The 19958-nt window shown below is 41.0% G+C and overlaps 1 protein-coding gene across 1 annotated transcript in view; it reads left to right on the top strand.

Moving 5' to 3' along the window:
- RELN (reelin) overlaps positions 1-19958 on the top strand; it is a gene marked incomplete at its 5' end in the record, with an annotated part of 289955 nt that overhangs the window by 221537 nt on the left and 48460 nt on the right. Inside the window, 10 exons of the mRNA XM_084269735.1 lie at positions 869-1104; positions 3126-3283; positions 4198-4405; positions 10464-10540; positions 12018-12176; positions 14126-14314; positions 14571-14844; positions 15986-16126; positions 16220-16397; positions 17856-17940. Coding sequence (XP_084125861.1) covers positions 869-1104; positions 3126-3283; positions 4198-4405; positions 10464-10540; positions 12018-12176; positions 14126-14314; positions 14571-14844; positions 15986-16126; positions 16220-16397; positions 17856-17940 — 1705 coding nt within the window. The remainder of the gene's footprint in view (positions 1-868; positions 1105-3125; positions 3284-4197; positions 4406-10463; positions 10541-12017; positions 12177-14125; positions 14315-14570; positions 14845-15985; positions 16127-16219; positions 16398-17855; positions 17941-19958) is intronic.

Below are 19958 nucleotides of genomic sequence, written 5' to 3'. Positions count from 1 at the left end.
ATTGGCCTGTACATAAATGTGTTAGGCTTATCTGTATGCTTTAATTTTAAACATATGGTTAAATGCTTTCCTGAGTTTGTGAAATTTCCATTTTAAATATGTGCCTGGAATAATTTTGCATTGATAGACTCAAAGACAGTAATTTGTCAAAATTATTTTTTTTTACTTGAATGATTTTGTTTTACATTTTACATTCTACAGTTCAAGTAGAATTTCTGCAGAGAAATAATGAAAATTAATATTTCTCTGATAGCTTGAAAAATGAAGCTGAAAAGTTCAAATCAGTAGTTGATTTTTCTCTTGGTTGCATTCTTATTTCACAGTTTAATATGTATTTTTATATAACATCCAATTTTGCTCTACTCTGGGGGCCCAAACTGCAGCGCCAGCTCCCAGACGTCATTCCTGCAAGGACAATGACTAGGCTGTGGTCAGGCCTTGCAGCCCAGGGTAGGGGGAACTGAGTCAGGATGATCCTCTGGTAACACTGGGTGGACTGCAGGTGGGATGGGCCTCACCAGATGCAGCTCTTCCCTTTCCTTCCAGGCATGAAACTTTGTGCCTGGGCACAGTTTGCTGTTTCTGACCTGCTGTGCACCAAGATCTCAGACATGTTCTTTGCACATTTTGGTGTGCTGAATCCAGCAACCTTGATGAAGGAATAGTGGGAATGTGTACTGAGAATTGTCTTATACATGTAGGAAACAGACTCCAAACATCAGTCACTGATCACAGGCAGGGTTCAAAGCATGTGTTCAGAGCACTAAGCCTCCCAAACCGGAAAAGTCAAGGGTTTGTTTGTAGCCAACGAGTATCAGTAGCAACACAGGGTTCTTCAACTCATTTCTGTTGCTGTGCTTTTTTGCAGCTGAACATCGGTTGCACTAACCAGTACAGCAGCTCTGCTCCTGTTCTGCTTCAGTACTCACATGATGCTGGGCTCTTCTGGTCACTTGTGAAGGAGGGCTGCTACCCTGCATCTCCAGGCATGAAAGGATGTGAGGGAAGCTCCCGGGAGCTGAGCGAGCCGACTGTGTACCACACGGGAGACTATGAGGACTGGACAAGAATTACTATTGTTATCCCCAGGTCCCTTGCAGCCAGGTACTGTCCATCCAGTGATGCCTGTGGTACCTCTGAATTAGATGCCTCTTTTGATGTTAAATCAGGAAAAAGTTGCACGCTGTGAATAAGAAGTGTTAAATTTGGTAGATGTAGGAAAACCACATTGCACTCTCCAAAACAGGGAGAAGCTTTCCGTTTTAAAACTGCCATAGTCATCTATCAAATTTAATTACAAACCAACAAAGAACCCAGAACATTTTAATTTGACACCAATCTCTTCATCATAGTGCTGTCTGCTTTAATGTCTATCAGTCAGGTCAGAGGCACCAGCAAGAGAGAGATAAGTCACTTGAATCAAACAGGCCATTTCAACGGGATTAATTTTACAAACAGCTATCACTGGGCACATAAACCCTAGAAGGGTATTTGAGCTGCTCCGTAATGTACCTTGTCATTGAAGGGAGCCAGGACAGCTGAAGCCAAAGGAGGGAGGAATGATAGATGTGCTTTTCTGCGAGCGTGACCTCAGCATCAGGTTAATACAGATGAGAAAACATCAGACAGTGGGAGATGCAAATAAGCCTTGATATCAGGAGGCCTTTCTCAGTCTGACTTGGATTTGGCAGAAGTTTCTCACTCCTCCTGTTAGCTTTCTTACACCATCAGTAAACTGCCCTGGTCTGATGCGCTGCCTGCACATCAGAGAGCTATCACCCCAAGACCCTCACTGACCCCTGGCTGCCTTCTCCTGCCTGTCTGCCCCCAGGCAGCCGCTCAAGTGCTGCCCTCTGAGTTTCAGATCGGGTCCCTTGTCCTCCAGCCCCAGTGCAGTCTTTGAGTATGTGGCATATTGTGTAGCGGTAGAGATGGTGCCTTTGCTGCAAGGAGCTGAAATAGCAGAATGTACCGTAACAAGTTTGTCTTTTCTTCAGTAATTAGCCAATAAAAGCAGGTGCCAAATTGCACAGATCTGACACCAGCTGATTTGATTTACCCAAAACAAGCAGAGCAGAATCAATAGCAGCAATCTGTTCAGCATTATGTTCAGTAATGTGATCAGGAATAAGAAGCTCATGCTAATACATTATAAATGTAAGTATTGTGAGTAAAATGAGGGTCTGAGCATTGTGGGTCACTTTGGAAATCATGGTTCATGGGTTATCCAGAGAGCATCCGGTTTCATTGGGTGGTACAAAGCACTAGCATCATGATCACCTACCGCCCTTACCATGTCCTAGTGCATAGCAGAAAAAAAAAGCAATAGGTTTATTACAAGGAGGATCTTAGATAACCCATTGATGGGAAATGAGATTTTAAATTGGTTCTTTCCTCTGGAGCTCCTATAAAATGATTCAGCTAAAAATTAAACACTCAAAGTTGAAAACCAAAATAGATTTTCTTGCAGAAATTTCCTGTGCTGTGGTCAGCTGGAGTAACTTAGTGTAAGCTCACTGAAGTCCCAGAGCAGTTTCAGTTATACACACTAAGAATTAGGTCACTCTTTTCCAGGAATTTCATGTTATCATTCAAGAATTAAATTTTTGTATTTCTGTCCACATATCCAGTAGGATGTGTTATTTGTCAGTATTTTTATAAAGTGCATGATGTTTCTTGTATCCAAATAACTTGAATTTTTTTTACTCAAAATTACACAATCCTGTAAGAAACTCTGCATCGCTGTCATCACTGAGTTCTTTTCATAAGTACCATAAAAAATGGAGTTCTGGGATTTTAAAACGTAATTAGCAGTTCAAGTTGAACTGAGTAGTGAAAGCATCTATAGAACCATGCCTAACCACTCACCGTGTTTCTGTTCTTTGCATCAGACTGTTGGATATGTCAAAATACATTTAAAAAAAAAAATCTGGAAAAAATCTGTAAATAAAGTTGCACAAAATGTAGGATGTCAGAAATATTTCCTAGGCATCCACTTGTCTCTTACTCACAAATGGCTAATTTAGGGAAAGCTTCTTTTAATCTTAAACAAAGGGCACATAAAATATGCAGTAGGTATTGAAGTGGGAAATAGTAATTCTGTGCCTCTCGTCGTTTCTCTGCAGTAAGACTCGATTCCGCTGGATCCAGGAGAGCAGCTCCCACAAGAGCGTGCCTCCTTTCGGCTTGGATGGCGTTTACATTTCTGAGCCTTGCCCCAACTACTGCAGTGGTCATGGGGACTGCGTCTCGGGCGTCTGCTTCTGTGACCTGGGTTACACAGGTAAGACAACCAACCACTTCTCAGGTGGGATCACAGTAAGTACAGCCTGAATTAAAGCCATAAACCTAGCATCTTGGTTTTCCTCTCCAATATTCCAGAAAAATATATGATAAGGCAAGTTCCATAGGCTGCCAGGAAGAATCTTTTCATTTTGCTAAATAAAATTCAGCACAGGCAAAACAGAGCAGCTGAAGGCAGCGGACACCGGTGATGTTTCTGGCAACCACAATCTTTGAACATCACCATCTGTATGAGTGGGAAGGGACTAGCAATAAAAGAGAAATCAAAATAAAATATTATAAACTAAAAAGTCTGTTTAAAAGCATTTGGATCATCTTCAAAAGCATTGCTGCTGGTTTTGAGTCCCTTGGCCATCAGATGGCATAGGACCAGGAGGGAACATATGTTCTGATAGGCCCTTCTGTGGAAAACTCTGCTCACTTGTGGTTTCAGGGGCTTTTATGCTGAAATGCAAACCAAAAAAGTCCAAACTCAATGAAAGAAAACATGACTGACACAACCAGTTGCACATTGCACTCTTTCCAACCCTCTATACCAACAAAGCAATAAGCTAACATCTTTTGTTCAATTTTTAAATGAAAGGATAATATAAGGATAATATTTTTCTGTTTACATAAAATGTCTTATCAACATAAAGCATGGCTGTTTTTCACCTAGTGAAATAAGCCATCTTAGAGTTTAGAGGAAGAAGGCTTATTCTGCCTACCAAAATTTATAAAGATGGTTTTAAAAGGTACAATCCTGTTGTCGAGGCAGTTTCTTAGAAAAGCCTGGTACTTTCTCATACAGGATGACACAGAACCATCTGCCAGTGTACTGTATCTGACCTTTACCCTGTTCAGCAGTTTCACCAACATGTCTCCCTTTCTTTTTTATTTATTTTTTTCTTGAAGCATCACATGGAACCTGTGTGTCGAACGTGCCTAATCACAGTGAGATGTTCGACAGGTTTGAGAGGAAGCTAAGCCCTCTCTGGTACAAGATAACGGGAGGTCAGGTCGGGACAGGCTGTGGAGTGCTCAGTGATGGGAAATCTCTGTACTTCAATGGACCTGGCAAAAGGGAGGCAAGGACAGTTCCCCTGGACACCACAAATATCAGGTCAGTCATCAGCACTGCTTCTCACAACTGTCTGTGTATTCATGTTGTCTCCTCTTTGCTACTACAAGTGTAGATGAGGGAAGGTGTGAAATGTTTTTCTGGTAAACACAACTTGTATAAGAAGCCTTAAAGCCAGAGAAATTACTTTTTTATTCATTCTGGTGTGTACTACTTTCTTTTCTGTAGAGGGAAAAAATGGGTTAGAAATGAAACAGAATAAAAGCATAGAAAATGCAAGCTGTTTATCCTTTTGAGAAGAAGGTTTGCATTGTATTCTAGCTGGACAGGCAGATGATGTGGTCTTGAGACTGCACAAAACCTAAGACTGCCCATAGCTGGACAGAAAATCTCCCTTTCTGCTGACTGTATTGAATTGCAGGAATGCTGATGGTGTAGCAATGAGCTGTTGTTTATTTGCCAGATGTTGTGAATTAGTCCTCTTGTCAGAAGTTCATAAAAATGGAATGTGAATTGTTTCTGTGTAGTCAAGAGGCTAACAAGTCTTCACCTCTCTCCCTGTACCACTGAATCCTGCTCCACTGGTAGCAATTACCCTTTTTCTCTCGAATTCTCTAATTGATGAATGTAATTAAGATAAACAAAGGACTGCTAATTCTAACCACTATTTAGCTAAGAGTTTGCTACTGCTTTGTCCAGTCTCACGAGGGATCATGCACCTGAAACCTTGCCCACCCTATAATTTTATCAGTTACCTCAAGAAAAGGTATTTCACCTGACAAATACCACTCCAGGCACAAGTAATGTCATGATTTTCTGCATGATTTAATCTGTGGGATCATTCAAGATTGGCCACAAATTGCTGCTGCCACCTCCAGCTCAGATGAGCAGTGCTCCTTTGGGCAGTCTGGGCACTGCAGGTTTGGGGAGGTCCTTAGCTGCTCCCCAGCACTAAGCAGCATAGCACCACCTGCCTTTCCTCTGTCCCCTGAGAGCCTGACAAATTCTCCTCTGACAAACATGTGAATTATTGATATCATTATGTAAATTGCTTAATGATTAAATTAATTAGTTGTTTGACAAATACACTTTGGACAAGTAGATATTTGCACTGGAACTCTCAGAAGATCTGAGCACTTCTTTTCTGTTCCACCATCTTCTTAAATCTCATGTTATTAATCCTGTGAGGCATAATATTGCAAGTAACCACATCATTGAGAAGCCCATGTTCAAATGTGGCTTTTTAAGTTATTCCTTCTTTCCTGTAGAAATCTTTTTTGTAAAAGAAAAGGATTTTCTTTAGCTTTAGGATTACTTTGAAACCACTTTTAATGCCAGATATTCATATTTATAGCTTTCCATTTGTATAGAGTTTGAACTATTTAAAAAGCGAAAAGAATTTTTAAAATCCTGAGCAATGCTTTTTCTAGACTTTTTCATTCTACCACTATTTCCGCTTTGCCGAAGAACCTGGTCATCTGATGTCTCAAAACTGCACTAATAAATGGCATAAATAGCCAGAGGGACACCTGATAAGACCAACTAAAATATCTCTACTGAGTATGTGCTCACCATCTGAGCGGCTCTCCTGCTGTGACCAATCATTTTGTCAAAATAAACCATCATAGAATTTAAGACTACAGCAATTACTGCAGGCTGCTTTTATGTTCAAGGGAAAGAAATAGATACTTCAAGACAGTGGTGCAAGTCATCCTAAAATAGGGTTAGCTAAGTCCACTGCTTTGTCTTCTGGGAGAATAGATTTTTGTCATTAGTTATAAGGGAATCTGGGTTCACCGTGTAAGACTTAGACATTCAGCCTTCAGCCACCTTCCTTAGAACAGGGCCTTTTTCCCTAGATACAAAGGCAGACAAAGTTTATGAGAGTGTGAAGGGTTAACTGAAAGACCCACACCCTAAAAAGAAAATAATGCCTTGGCCTATAAATTTCTTTCCATTATTGGAGCTAAAATTAATGTCACTTGAAAAAGGAGATTAGAGAGAAGCTTTTTCTCCTGTTTTGGTATTACTTTTTGCATTCAGTAATGCTTTGCATAGAATTCAGTTATCTTATTAGGGGTCATCTTTGCCCTGCACAGTTATCTTTTATTCATATGTGTGATTTTTGGTTGGGGGTTTTGGTGACTGAGTAAACAGCAGGAAAATACGCCTTTCAACACATGCTGTTAGATATGTGGATTGAAAGTCGTGAATAGGAAGGCTGAAACTCCTGCAGTAGATTTTTAAGCTTCTTATTTTTTAGGTTAATAGTGTTTTCTCAGACCTTTTAAGATCTTGTTTCATTAAACCAGGCATGGAGGAGCAAAAAATTGAAAAATAGTGCAAGCCATTAAAGTTTTATTTTCATTCTGAATTCCTGTAGATCTACCTTTGCATATTCCTTATCTTCGTGCTTCAGTCACACTTTTTATGTGTAAAGTGTACATTTTATGTAAAAGAACGTGAAGAATTTTTGGAGTTTTCTGTAAGAAGTAAAAAACCTGTTTTCCTGTTCACCCTTTTTTTCCCAGAGGAGCAGGCTCCACTGGGGCCTGGTTTGTTCTGCTCCAGAGGGGTTGAGATTTGCTGGCTGGAGTTGCGAGGTGCTGCTCAGGGAGAAGACCAACAGGGCACAACCAAACTCAGGCTTCACAATAAAAGCATTTAAAACTAAAGCTTGCTCCCTGAAGCCAATGATTGTAAACAAGTGCTCGATGTTTATCATACACTTTAAGTGCTATCATGTCATAATCTTAGCTTTATTTGTCCTGTTGTCTCCTTATTCATTTATATGATTGACTACACTCTTTTTCAGAGACGTTAGGAGAATGGCCCATAGCATTAGGAGAGCTGTAGGTGTAAAATTCATTTCACCCAGACATTTTTTTGCCCTACACTTCAGAATCACAGAATCACAGAATGGTAGGAGTTGGCAGGGATCTCTGGGGAGTATCTAGTCCAACCACCTGCTAAAGCAGGATCACCTAGAGCAGATTGCAGAGGATCACATCCAGATGGGTCTTGAATCTCTCCAGAGAAGGAAGACTCTACAACCCCTCTGGGCAGCCTGTTCCAGTGCTCTGTTACCCTCACTGTAAAGTTTTTCCTCGTGTTGAGATGGAACTTTGTGCGCTCCAGTTTGTGCATGTTGCCCTTGTCCTGTTGCTGGTTACCACTGAAAAGTCTGTCCTCATCTTCTTGACCTCCACTCTTTAGATATTCATAAGCATTGATCAGATCCCCTCTCAGTCTTCTTCAGCCTTAACAGACCCAGGTCTTACAGCATTTCCTCATATGAGAGATGCTTCAGTCCCCATATCATCTTTGTATCCCTTTGCTGGACTCTCTCTAGTAGTTTCTTGCTTTTCTTGAACGGGGGAGCCCAGAACTGAACACAAAAAAAACCCTGGAGCCTCTCCATCCCTTCCCTTTTGCATGGCCCAGCGCACCACAGGCACAATTTTACCAGCAATATTTCCATTCCCCTGACTGACTATACGATACCTGGATGCATTTTAATTACTGATAAGCTACTGCCTCCCATTTGGCTCACTTGTCCCTTATGACACTCTTCACTCTCTGCTCCGTGGGCGCATTTGCACGCAGTCCCTACCTGACAGCTAGATAAAAGCCATGGAACATGATTTTTTTTTTTCCAAGCAGTGACATCTGGCTTGCTAGCTGACTTGGCTCCCATCTGCATTCCAGACTCTGTTGCTAATGACTGTGCAACCATCCCAGAGAGCTGTTCTGGGTCAAACACTTACAGATCACATGGGCTGATTCACCATTTTGCAGAAAGGTGTTGGTTTTTTTTTTCCCTTTTGTTTCTGCTTTTTACTGATCTTTACATTTGGCAAGCATAAAAGAGAATTTCATCGTAGAACTGTAAATCTTTTCACCTCTGAGACCACTATCTGGTGTTTTATTGCCTGAATACTGTCTCAGACAACAGAGCTGCAGGAAACAATAGGACCTACCTAGCTAAATAGTGTCATACTGTCATCCTGTCTGTTCTGAAGCTGTCTATGGGGTTATATTATGAATGAGTATGAGTATATTCTGGCTTGTTATAGTTCCTACAGATATAAAAATGTCTTCTATAGGGGATACCAATTTTAATAACAGAACTAGAGTGCAGTTGGTTTTAGAGTCAGAAGGGGATCATGACAATGTGTATGTGAGGGAAATTGGAGTTCTAGCCGTGATGTACTGTCTATGGCTGTAGTCCTGTGGCTTGTTTGTGATTTTACTGATGTCATCACAAATTTGGACCAAATTCCCTGAAGCAGAAAGAGTTTTCCTTGTGGGGAGTTATTTGAGTGACAAATCAAGCCTTTTTTCTTCTCACAGAGGCACAAATTCACCTTGAAAATTAGCATTTAAGGTAATTTATCTACAAGCAGTAGAAGCCCGGATTCCCTTAAACTTATATTATTTTTCCTGCAAAACCTTTGCTTTTCATTAAGTACTCCAATAGTCATAACTGAATGGGTAGACATCATCCTTAGTCAAAAGATGGCTAGGAAACAAGGAGAATGGCATCACCAACTTTTGGCATGCAAAAGCTCAGCATGGGGACAAGGCCAGGTTCCCTGCTCTGTTTAGGCACTGTTTCAGGTGTGCAACGCAGACAACCTGTGAAGAAGGCATAGATGAGATGGACTTCTGTCAGCTCAATGCTCTTTACATTAGTTATGACCCAGTAAAACTGAGACAAATGTCAGAGACATGTAATGAAATTTGGTGAGAAGCAGGACATTAATTGAAACAAAATGCTGTTGCATGGCATCAAAGCACACATCTAGCCTGGAGAAGAGGAGGATGAGGGGAAACCTCATCACGGTCTATGGTGTCCTGATGAGAGGGAGTGAAGGGACAGGCACCAATCTCCTCTGTTTGGTGACCAGTGATACAACCCATGAAGCTGCGACAGGGGAGGTTTAGGTTGGATGTTAGGAAGAGGTTCTTTACTGAGAGGGTGGTCAGGCGCTGGAACAGGCTCCCCAGGAAAGTGGTCACAGCACTGAGCTTGACTGAGTTCAAGAAGGGTCTGGATAATGCACTCAGTCACATGCTCTGACTTGTCTAGCCCTGTCTGGAGCCAGGAGTTGGACTCTATGATCCTTATGGGTCCCTTTCAACTCAAGAGATTCTTTGATTCTATGACCTAAGAGTAAATGTAAACTACTCTGATACTACAAAGTTACAATTAAAAATAACATTTCAGCATGGATGCCAGAGGTTCACTGCAGATTGAGGAAAAAAGTGACAATATTTTGGAGCACAAGGATAGGATAAATATTAATTTAAATACAGTTAGAGAGGGATGCTCCAGGCTTAGCCAAAGTTTTGTTAATAAGCCAGTGACATTGTCTCAAGGGGATGTTGCAGCTTTAGAAGGGTTGCAGAAAATGGTTATGGGAAAAATCAAGGACACGGAAAACCTTTCATTCACAAACAGATGGATGGTTGCAATGGTTTACTGAGGAAAGGAGGAGGAGAAGGGAGGGAAGTGATAAAAGCACTAACTACAGGGAAGGAACTTTCTTTTCCCCCTCTCACGATGTGAGAACAAGAGGAGGTACAGTGAAATGAAAATATATAGGCTTAATATCAAAGGGTCTACTTCAAAACATGTCCCATGAAATTTTTTCACTGAAAATTGTTTACATCAAGAATCTGAGGACAAGCAAAGGATTTGTGGTTTAGTGAGGATATAATAATTTTACTGAAACACTAATATTGTATTTTAGAGCTCAAACCAATTTCCAGTTACAAAAGGTCAAGGTAAAATTCAATGTAAGGAGCACATATTACTGCTTTGGAGTTTTTGCATCATTGTATGAAGAAACTGCTAAAATTTGCTACTCAGTCCAACAATCCATTTATTAGGATCAATAAACCACATCACTTTCAGTCTTGGGTATTCCACTGTTTCCTATGGCAATGCTTGACATCACTGGGATCATTACTTGTTCAGTAAGATTGGAATAATGATCTACCTGAAAATGCCACATTAGTTAAGAGAAGAGAGTTATCTTGACTGATCCTGTGCTATCAGACGATAATTACACTTCTACCCTGATTTTTTTAACAGGCTAGTTCAATTTTACATACAAATTGGAAGCAAGGCTATTGGTAACTCCTGCAACAGACCAAGAGCCAGGAATGAAGGTAAAGTCTCTTTTCCTAATAATAAGCTTTTTGTACCTTGGGTCTTCTAAAGTTTTTTTTGCCTTTTACTGCCTTGACAAAATCCAAAATATTGGTTTATTTTTAATGTAAATAGATTACTTCTTCAGTTTTCATAAATGTTGCAGAGAACTACTTACTTTTGTTCCACATTTGTATTTATACTTACTTCCCCTAAATCTAATGGTGATCCATCAATAGGAGTAAATTTGTTCAGGTTGTGGTGGTTTAAGACAACATAATAGGTTTTGTTAGAGTACTTGATAGTGTTGGAAAACGAGTAAATTTGTAAGTACAGAGGACTTTCTTCAGATCTGAAATAAAAGGACTAAAATTCAAGTTCAGGATTAAATGGGCAACCTCCGTTTCTGACCTGAAGTAGAGCTGTGTACCTGAAAACTTGTTCAGCTTCTCAAATGCACAAAAGATTGCCTTCCAACCCAAACTCATGCATGTTTTACCTGAAATGCAAAATTTTAAGGCAGAAGAAAATATATTTAGTCTAAAGAAATTAATCTCTCTCAACTGTCTCCTCTCTTATTTTATCGATATGCTTCCAGTTACTGGGATGGGAGGCTGATATTTGTGTTTGGGAAGGATCACCAGAGTTTTGGGAACTCATGTGAAGTGGTCTAGTTGCCTGAAGACAGGTCAGACATCTAGCAGATGAGAAAACTTCATTTTCCACTCAGTATAAGCCATGTAACATCAGTGGACTGTTTCCTGATCTATGGCATTTACACTGATATTGGCACAGATCTGCTATCTTTCAGCACAGATTACACTGAGGGCTTGATTCACCTCTCATCTGCACCAGTATAAGACACAAGAAAACCTGTTATCTTCAAATGTTCACCAGTATAAAAAAGTTCTATGAGAGAAATACACCTAAGTGCGTCTTTCTTGCGTTGTCCCCTGTGACAAGCTCATAAGGGACTTCACAGTTCTGCTATGTCAAGCTATTTGTCACACTATAAGATATGAAAATAACTTAAAATTACTTAAATATTACAATAATTAACTTCAAAGGATGCTGTGAGTTTGCACAGGTAGCATGAACATAGTGAACTTCCCATATTCGGAGCCCAGCTATCAGAATTACAACTTAGTGTCCCACACAAACTACAAGGAAACCCTACATGACATAAATGCTGACTGTATTGAGTCACATCACTGCTATGGTTTTTGCAGTACATTCATTAGTTTCACTGAGGATGCAAAAGATTTGATCCTTTGAGTTTGGTGAACACAAGCACAACAACATGTGGCAACTGGTGAGCCCACATCACCTTTGCAGTTTGACTTTGTTTAGAAGATGCTTCTGGACCAGGAGATGCCAGAAGGGTAGGGGAGACGCCAACAGTGGTGTGTACTGGGCAGGTGTCAGCAGCTCATGTGTACAGAATGAAGTCACCCCCCTTTGCTCTGTACTAACTGCCTTTCTTAATTCTAAATACAGGGCTCGTTGTTCAATACACGAACGATAATGGGATCACCTGGCATCTGCTGCGAGAGCTGGACTTCATGTCATACCTGGAACCACAGGTTGTTTCAATAGACTTACCTCGGGAGGCCAAAACCCCTGCCACTGCTTTCCGCTGGTGGCAACCACAGCATGGTAAGCATCAGCATCCTAAACATTCATTCATCAGCTCTACACAACCCACACATCAATGCCTCTCAGTGTGGATATGTTCTGCAGAAACTGCAGCCTACCAAAACCCACTATGGTAAACAGTTTGGGTGCTGTCAGAGCATATTTTGGTTTTCCTCAGTCACACTGCAGACGTGTCTTTCTTTTATAGCACCAAGAGGAATAGTGGGTTTAGGATTAAAATTGCTTAAGAGCTAAGTTTAAACCAATGATGCTGAGAGACAACAGAAGGGAGGGGAAAATATTACACAGAAAAGCCTATATAGGATTAGAGGATTTACCTTAGTATACAGGGACCTGGCAAAATGACTTACACATTTTTTTCCTCATTTTTCCTCTGTCTTGGAAGAGGAGACATAAGTTGACCTGTACCTGGTGGCACCCATCTCACTATTTTAATACCTCCACACTCCAAAGCAGGACTCCTGACCCCTGTCATTTCTGGTGTTCCGGCACCCTGCTCTGCTGCCTTCTGCTTCACCTCCAAAGCCCACTCAGTCACTTCCCACATCCCCAGCTTAAAATAAACCCCTGCTCCTGACTGATACCTACAGCTGCTGTGAGAGCTCCCGCTTGTGCAGGGCCACATTACTACTATTAAAATTGTCCTGATTAAGTGTCTTGCCTTTGTACAAGGCAGCAGCTCCTGGATCCCTGCAGGAAATATAAGGTGATATTCAGATATATAGCAAAGTACATTTTAACAGCACTTCCCTGGGGAGAAAAGCACACAGCTTACATTCAGGTAATTATGGTATGCAGCTTCTTGGATACCATTTATCATTTTGATGGCTTGCTTTTTATTTCCACATTTTCTTACAATGTACATGCTGGAGTTAATTGTCCTCACTAGGCAAGACAGCAGGCAAGGCAAGAGTGATGTGATTTGGTTAGGAAACCAGTTCATTGGGGGAAAATGCTGAGCAGCAGCTGGTGTGCTACAGACCATCATTCTGCCACAATCATTTGCCCTTGTGAGTGGTGTGATGTCAGACCTGTTGCTCCCCTACCTGTGTCCTACTCACATCTGCTTGCTGTGGGAGCACCTGGATGACATTTGTCCCTGCTAAGAACGGTCACCTGAGGAACACCTGATGGCAGTCCTGTGGCTCCTGGTATGAGGGAAAGTTTGTCAATGGAGGTTGAAATATGCCACCTTCCATGCCAACACCCATAGGTGACCGTCACTCCTCATTACAGGTATTAGCTTCTTTGAAGACTGTTCTCTACCTGTCATAAATCAGTGCTGAGTAACTCTATCAGCCATGACCCCTGTTCCTCATGGCAGCAAGACAAAAGTCCTGGCACATCACTGTGAGCTCACAATTCATTGTCAAGACTTTCCTTCTTCTCCTGTGAGGGTATGGTAGTTATTGTACAGTCAGATGGCAGTTTTGACATGTGGGTAGAAAGGTGAATTGAAATGAAGGGCTGGTGAACTGATACGCCTTTAGGTTGTAGAGCAAGAGAAGAGAGGTTTCCAGAAAGGAGACCACTTCCGTGAATATCATCTATATCAAGAGTCTTCATCATTTTCCTTTGTGCAGTGTTCTCTTCTGTGCAAAAGGCACTTTAGGAACTAGACAGATGCCTTTTTGATTTATTGGTGGGGAGGGACAGGACACCATACAATGAAAATCCCCAATCTAGGGGCTCAGGGAGTATCTCATTCAAACACAGGGAGAGTGTGTGATGAGGAAGGCACTGAAGCTTGAGAAATGAAGGGGAAATACCTGTGCTTATTTGAAACAGAAACATACTCTGGAGTCCAGGTTCATCCTTGAGCAATGTTTTTGTCTTGTTTAACAGTGCTCAATCTACATGACTGAGCACTGCTCACTGGGTGAATGCAGGACGTGAGCATGAGAAATAACTAAGTGACTCCACTAATCTTACCCTTCTGCTTTTTATAGGGAAGCATTCCGCTCAGTGGGCTTTGGACGATGTCCTCATAGGGATGAATGACAGCTCCCAGACTGGCTTCCAAGATAAATTTGATGGAACTGTGGATTTACAAGCAAGCTGGTACAGAATACAAGGAGGTCAAGTAGACATTGACTGCCTGTCTATGGATACAGCTTTGATGTTCAGTGAAAACATCGGTATGTGTCACCAAATATGGCTACATTTGTATGTGCCTGTTCTATAAATTAGTTTATGCACGAGTCAAGTTTTTACAAGATGGGGGGTATACACAAATTCGAGTATATAGTAATGTGTAGGGAAGAGAACACTGAAAACAAAAAGTGAAAATGCAGATAGCAAATTTGAATGACAGTACTTAAAGCATATGCATAAAGTATACTTTTTCTTTTTTGTTGGGTTTGTTTGTTTGGGTTTTTTGTTCTCTTTTCTTAGGAAAACCTCGCTATGCTGAGACTTGGGACTTCCATGTATCAGCCTCTACTTTCTTGCAATTTGAACTGAGCATGGGTTGCAGCAAGCCATACAGTAATTCCCATAGCATCCACCTGCAATATTCTTTAAACAACGGGAGAGACTGGCACCTGGTGACAGAGGAGTGCGTCCCTCCAACCATTGGCTGTCAGCACTATACAGAGAGCTCTATCTACACTTCAGAAAGATTCCAAAACTGGAAGAGAATTACTGTCTACCTTCCACCCTCAACCAAGTAAGCACTGTTCTTCTGGCTGCTTAGCATGATAAGATTTTACTGATCTAATTTGAGCAAACATCCCCCAGCTTGGGAATTTTCTGCATGTCTTTTAAATTATTAAACGTGTGTTGTCACGCCATCGGAATTTTAAATTTCACTTCGAAATATTTCATCAGATATAATGTGAACCGCAGGAACTTAAGGAAGTAGAACTTTGGATGTGTGAAGTCTTGCCTATACATATGACAGCAAGAACAGGAATGCTAAACCAAGCTTTTCTAACAGTTACCCAGGAAGAAGCAAGAATCAATGCACTGACCCATCCTTTCCTAAAAAAGTATTTTCTGTCATTGCAATGTTGTCATCCAACATTCTCTCATGTTAGTCATGGCATTCAGCAAGTCATAACATGTGTTTCAGGATGTGCCACTTCCACCCTTTTGTCCAGGAGGAGAGTTCTGCCCGCCTCCTGGTGATATCACACAGTTGTAAATATTGGTGGCAGATATGCTGGCATCCGTCTCTCTGAATAACTGTTCCAGGATCAGCTCTTCAGCACATTTCCTGCCTGAACAAACATAGGATGATCTAACCCACAGTGTCTTGATGGAATTTTTTTCCAAAATACTTTCTTCAGACAAGGATAAAAAGCCAGTCAGCAGTTAGAGCAGTGTGTATGCATGTGCATGTTTGTACGTATATGGTCATGCATTGTTACACACATAAATATGCAAACATAAGAATTCATTGTTTTTTCTTTACACGACACTTAGTATAAAGGAACTTCCATTATTTTTTAGTTTACTGAAGCAATTATATTGTTTTAACTCTGCTAGCAACATGTGGAGCTGTCAAATGCTAATAGCTAACAGTTTCAGCTCGACCACTTTGCTGACCAGTAAGAGTTACAGTGATGTTGACTTTGTTGGTTTTCACTTTGGGCACCTTCCTTTAGAGGCTGCTGAAATTTTGCCTGAAAGCTAACCTGAGAAATTGAAACATTTTAACTGCAATAGGAGTTTTTTCCCAAATACAGAATCGTGCTTATTAATATGCTTTTATTCTCCTGAAATCTGCCAGATTTTCTTTATTATTTAGCACTTTGTAGAGCAGACACTTGGAAGCCTGAAATACATTCACTCTTTTTTTTTTCCAGCTCCCCCAGAACGCGGTTCAGATGGATTCAGTACAACTATGCTTCTGGTGTTGATGCTTGGGCTATTGATAATGTGGTCCTGGCTACAGGGTGCCCCTGGATGTGCTCAGGTCACGGTATCTGTGATGCGGGTCGTTGTGTGTAAGTAGCAACCTGCTTAAACTGCTGCATAGAAAGGATATTGTGTTTTATCTAGGCCAGATGATAACACTTTTCCTCCCAATTTGTTGCTAGGTGTGACAGAGGCTTTGGTGGTCCGTACTGTGTCCCTGTCATTCCTCTGCCGTCTGTCCTGAAGGATGATTTCAATGGTAACTTGCATCCAGACCTTTGGCCAGAGGTCTACGGTGCTGAGAGGGGAAACCTGAATGGTGACACCATCAAGTCTGGAACAGCTCTCATATTTAAAGGGGTCAGAGATTACTTACATTGAAAAATGAATTTAAAAAGGCAGTAGAGAGAAAACCAGAAAGTAATTTTTTTGTTGCTTCCCCCCCCATATGTTTATATAAAATTCTTTAGGGTAGAATTTGACATCTCAATTTTTCTTGTCTTTTCCTGCCCTAAATATGCACTGTGTTAGCCACAGTTGGTTATTATGAACAAATGGGTTTCATCTGTTTGTTAGCTGTTACTTTCATACATAGCATAAATTCCTCCCTAACCACCCAAGGAAAAGAATTAAACTCTGCGGCTGAGATTCTTGAGACCAAATGAGTGGTCTGGAAATATGTTACACATTGCAAACAATGGGGTTTGTGTGTTGAAATTCCCTGATTGGCTTTTGAGCATTTTCAGTAATACAAATTAATCAGCACTGTAGTCTATGTAATCAATCTTTATGTAATTAGGCTGTGTTTTACTTAATTCTATCACTCTTTAGGAATTTTTTTGTTAACTGCAGGTTAAAAAAGGCCAGGAAATATTATCTTTTCTGAACTTCTCAGTTCTCCAACAAAACACAGTAGAAATACTTTTGTTCACATGAGCACACACATTTTAAGCTCACACCTGAGTATTCATTTCACACTGTGAATTCAGGTGCCCCGAAAAAGCAAAGCTTAATAACTTTCAATGTAGAAATTAATTCTTCATAAATAGTTCTTTGCAAAACCTTGATTCCTGTTCAACTTCTTCAGATCACCTAAATTACAAATCACAGTATGTGAATTGGCTAAAACTTGGATTGGTTGTTCCTGCAGGTTGTTCCCCTGTAGGAAGGGGTCTGAGAAAGAGGGAAGCTCTGAGAGGTGGTTTGCCAGATCTCTGCAGAACAGGGACCGGCTCTGGCCCCAGGATCTGCAGAACATTGAGCTCATCTATAGAGCTGGAGAGGAGCTTAGGGGTCACTGTGAGGTTTCCTGTCTGCTCCCTTTCCTTACCGCCCTAAGTCAAGAGGTTGCCCCAGAAGAGAGTATTTGTACAAAACACTTTTTGAGGCACAGAAGAGAGGTCCCAGAGAGGAGTCCTCCTGCTTGGAAATTAGGGTGCTTGGCTACTATATAATTTGCCCCAAAAATGAGTGAACTAGCTTGGCCTCAGTGTCTGAGTGAGTCAGTGTTTGCAGATCAGATCACATCACATCCCAGTGATTCAGAGCATGAGCTGAATGAGCTGTACCTGGGTCTGTACCTGGTCATGTGCCTCTGATGGTGACACACACCCATATCTAGCCCTTTCCATTGATCTGGCTGACTTTGTCAAAGCTGTCACTGTCCCTGTTTTCTGCCTGGGAGTAAGTACGGGGCAGAGAACTACCCCTCTTACTGCCACCAGCTGTCAGTAACAGACAAAATCCACACAATAGTAAGCTGCAGAGCATCTTTGACAATGGGAACTGTGATTCACACTATATATTCTGTGTTTGCAGGAAGGACTGAGAATGCTTGTTTCAAGAGATCTAGACTGCACTAATACTGTGTACATCCAATTTTCATTTAAATTTATTGCCAAAGGTAAGCTCACTTGATTTCCTGTCACTTTTTCTACCCTTTTACATACACAATAGCATCACAGAAAAGAATATGGATTTAACCTTTCAACCAGGGTACATGGACATCAGTTTATGGTAGATAATGTGGGAACTTGCTTGAGATTCTGCATCATCCATATCTTGCTACCAGCCTACATGGCTGTCTCTGCTGTAAAAGAATAAACTGTGATGGTATAAAAACCAGCACAGCTAGTACAATCTTTGAGCAAAAGAGAAACAAAATAGCTCAAGTGTTTTAGAGATTTTCTAGTATGTTGGGTGCAAATGAATTTGTTGGGTTTTAGAGTCGTAAAATGGTGCTTTTAGGAGGTTACTTAAGGGACAGATAAGGAACTACAGAGTTTTTCATTTTGTTTTCAGTCCACTGCATTAAAAGCTCTTACCCTTTGTCTTCCTAGTAGATATCATAGAGATGACTAGAAATCCAGAATTGTATTTGTGTATGAAGCATAGTCAGACTTTCCAAGACAAGTTTACAAGTTTGTGTAACAAGCTGGAGACAGCTTCTCTAGCATGAGCACATTGAAGACTGATTTGGTCTTACCCTGCTCCAAGCTCCTGCCATCTCTAGCTTTGCAGTTAGGAGTGACACAGTGGACAGTCACTGACCTGGTTGAGCATTTGAGTCACTCCCATGCACTCTCAGATTGTTTTCCCATCATTGCTTGTAGAACCAACACTTCAAAGCATAACTCTCAATATGCAAAAACACCCTCTCCCTTTGCTGGAAGATGTTCAGAGCTTCTGCAGAAACTTCAGCATTCTGGATCTGGACCCTAACTGACTTGCCATTTGCCAAAGGACAGCAGGAAAATAGATTTGAGGCACCACTTTCTTCCTAAATAACTATCTTAGCCAAATCTCTGTACTGGCAAGTAAAAATGTAGCTCTTTCTGAATTAATTATGATTCCCTTTAATAGGCATTTAACCATATATATTTGGCTAATTTTTATTATTGCTAAAGTACTTTATGGAAAAGAGAGCAGCCAAAAACATAACAAGCCCCCAAACAGTAACACACCAAATACTTCACAAAATCTTTGTGAAGACTTCTTTTACAAAACTATGCTTTGGAAACATTTCTACATACGATCCTTGCCAAAATATTAAAAAAAAAAATACGAGGAGTAAAACCAACGTTCTGAAATGGAGAAATAGCCAAAGGCTCAAGGCTGGATTTTAATACGTGACCCACAAGAGGTAAAGCAGCGCAATTCCAGGAGAAATGTGTTCTCATTAAATCTATATGGGTTGCTAGCTCTAGCCCTGGATCCAGGTCTTCATCCCTACAAGCCAAGTGATGTTGAATGCAAATTAAGTTAGCTGGGCACACCTCAGCTGTAAGTGTTAAGAGCAGGATTGCCAGAGGTAAGCTGAAATAAGATCCTGACTGCAAATGTCTCCTCTCTGCTGTGGTTCCACGTGTTGGTTGGAGAGGGACATTGCACTAGAGCAGAGAGGAGCAGGAGTGTGCATGTCAGGTACTTTGTCTTCAGCAAACGTGGTTAAGAATAGAACGTGGTGTAAATGTGCACAGTAATGCACAATGAGGCAGGGATGTCCCTTAGTCCTTTTCTGCTACTAGTTCCTTGCCCTCAGACAGTGTTTGGGAATGTGCCATGACCATGTCATACTATGAAGGGAGTGGAGACTGTAGATTTGTCTCAGTGAGAACTCAGCTCAAAGATACTGTCAGACACTGATGTTCCTAGTCAGCAAGTCAGACATGGACCAAACATTCTCTGAAGGCTGAACTTTTGCAGAATAAGCAGCATCAAGTGTAAGTGCTGGGCTCTAAACAACATATGATAATACACAGGGCTGTAAAGAGCCTTTAGTCACTTCTTAAAGTTTTAAGTAAAAAAAAGGAAGAGCTGGTAGACAGAAAACATTAATTCTACTCTCACTTCCTGCACTGACTTTTAGTCACAGCTTAAAGCACAGAATATTGCATTGTTGTGGCTGTTGTTAATACATTC

This window comes from Gallinula chloropus, assembly GCF_964237585.1.
Source record: "Gallinula chloropus genome assembly, chromosome: 1".
Taxonomy (NCBI): domain Eukaryota; kingdom Metazoa; phylum Chordata; class Aves; order Gruiformes; family Rallidae; genus Gallinula; species Gallinula chloropus.
The sequence above is the reverse complement of the archived record's forward strand: the minus strand, read 5'-3'. Positions and strand labels throughout refer to the sequence as shown.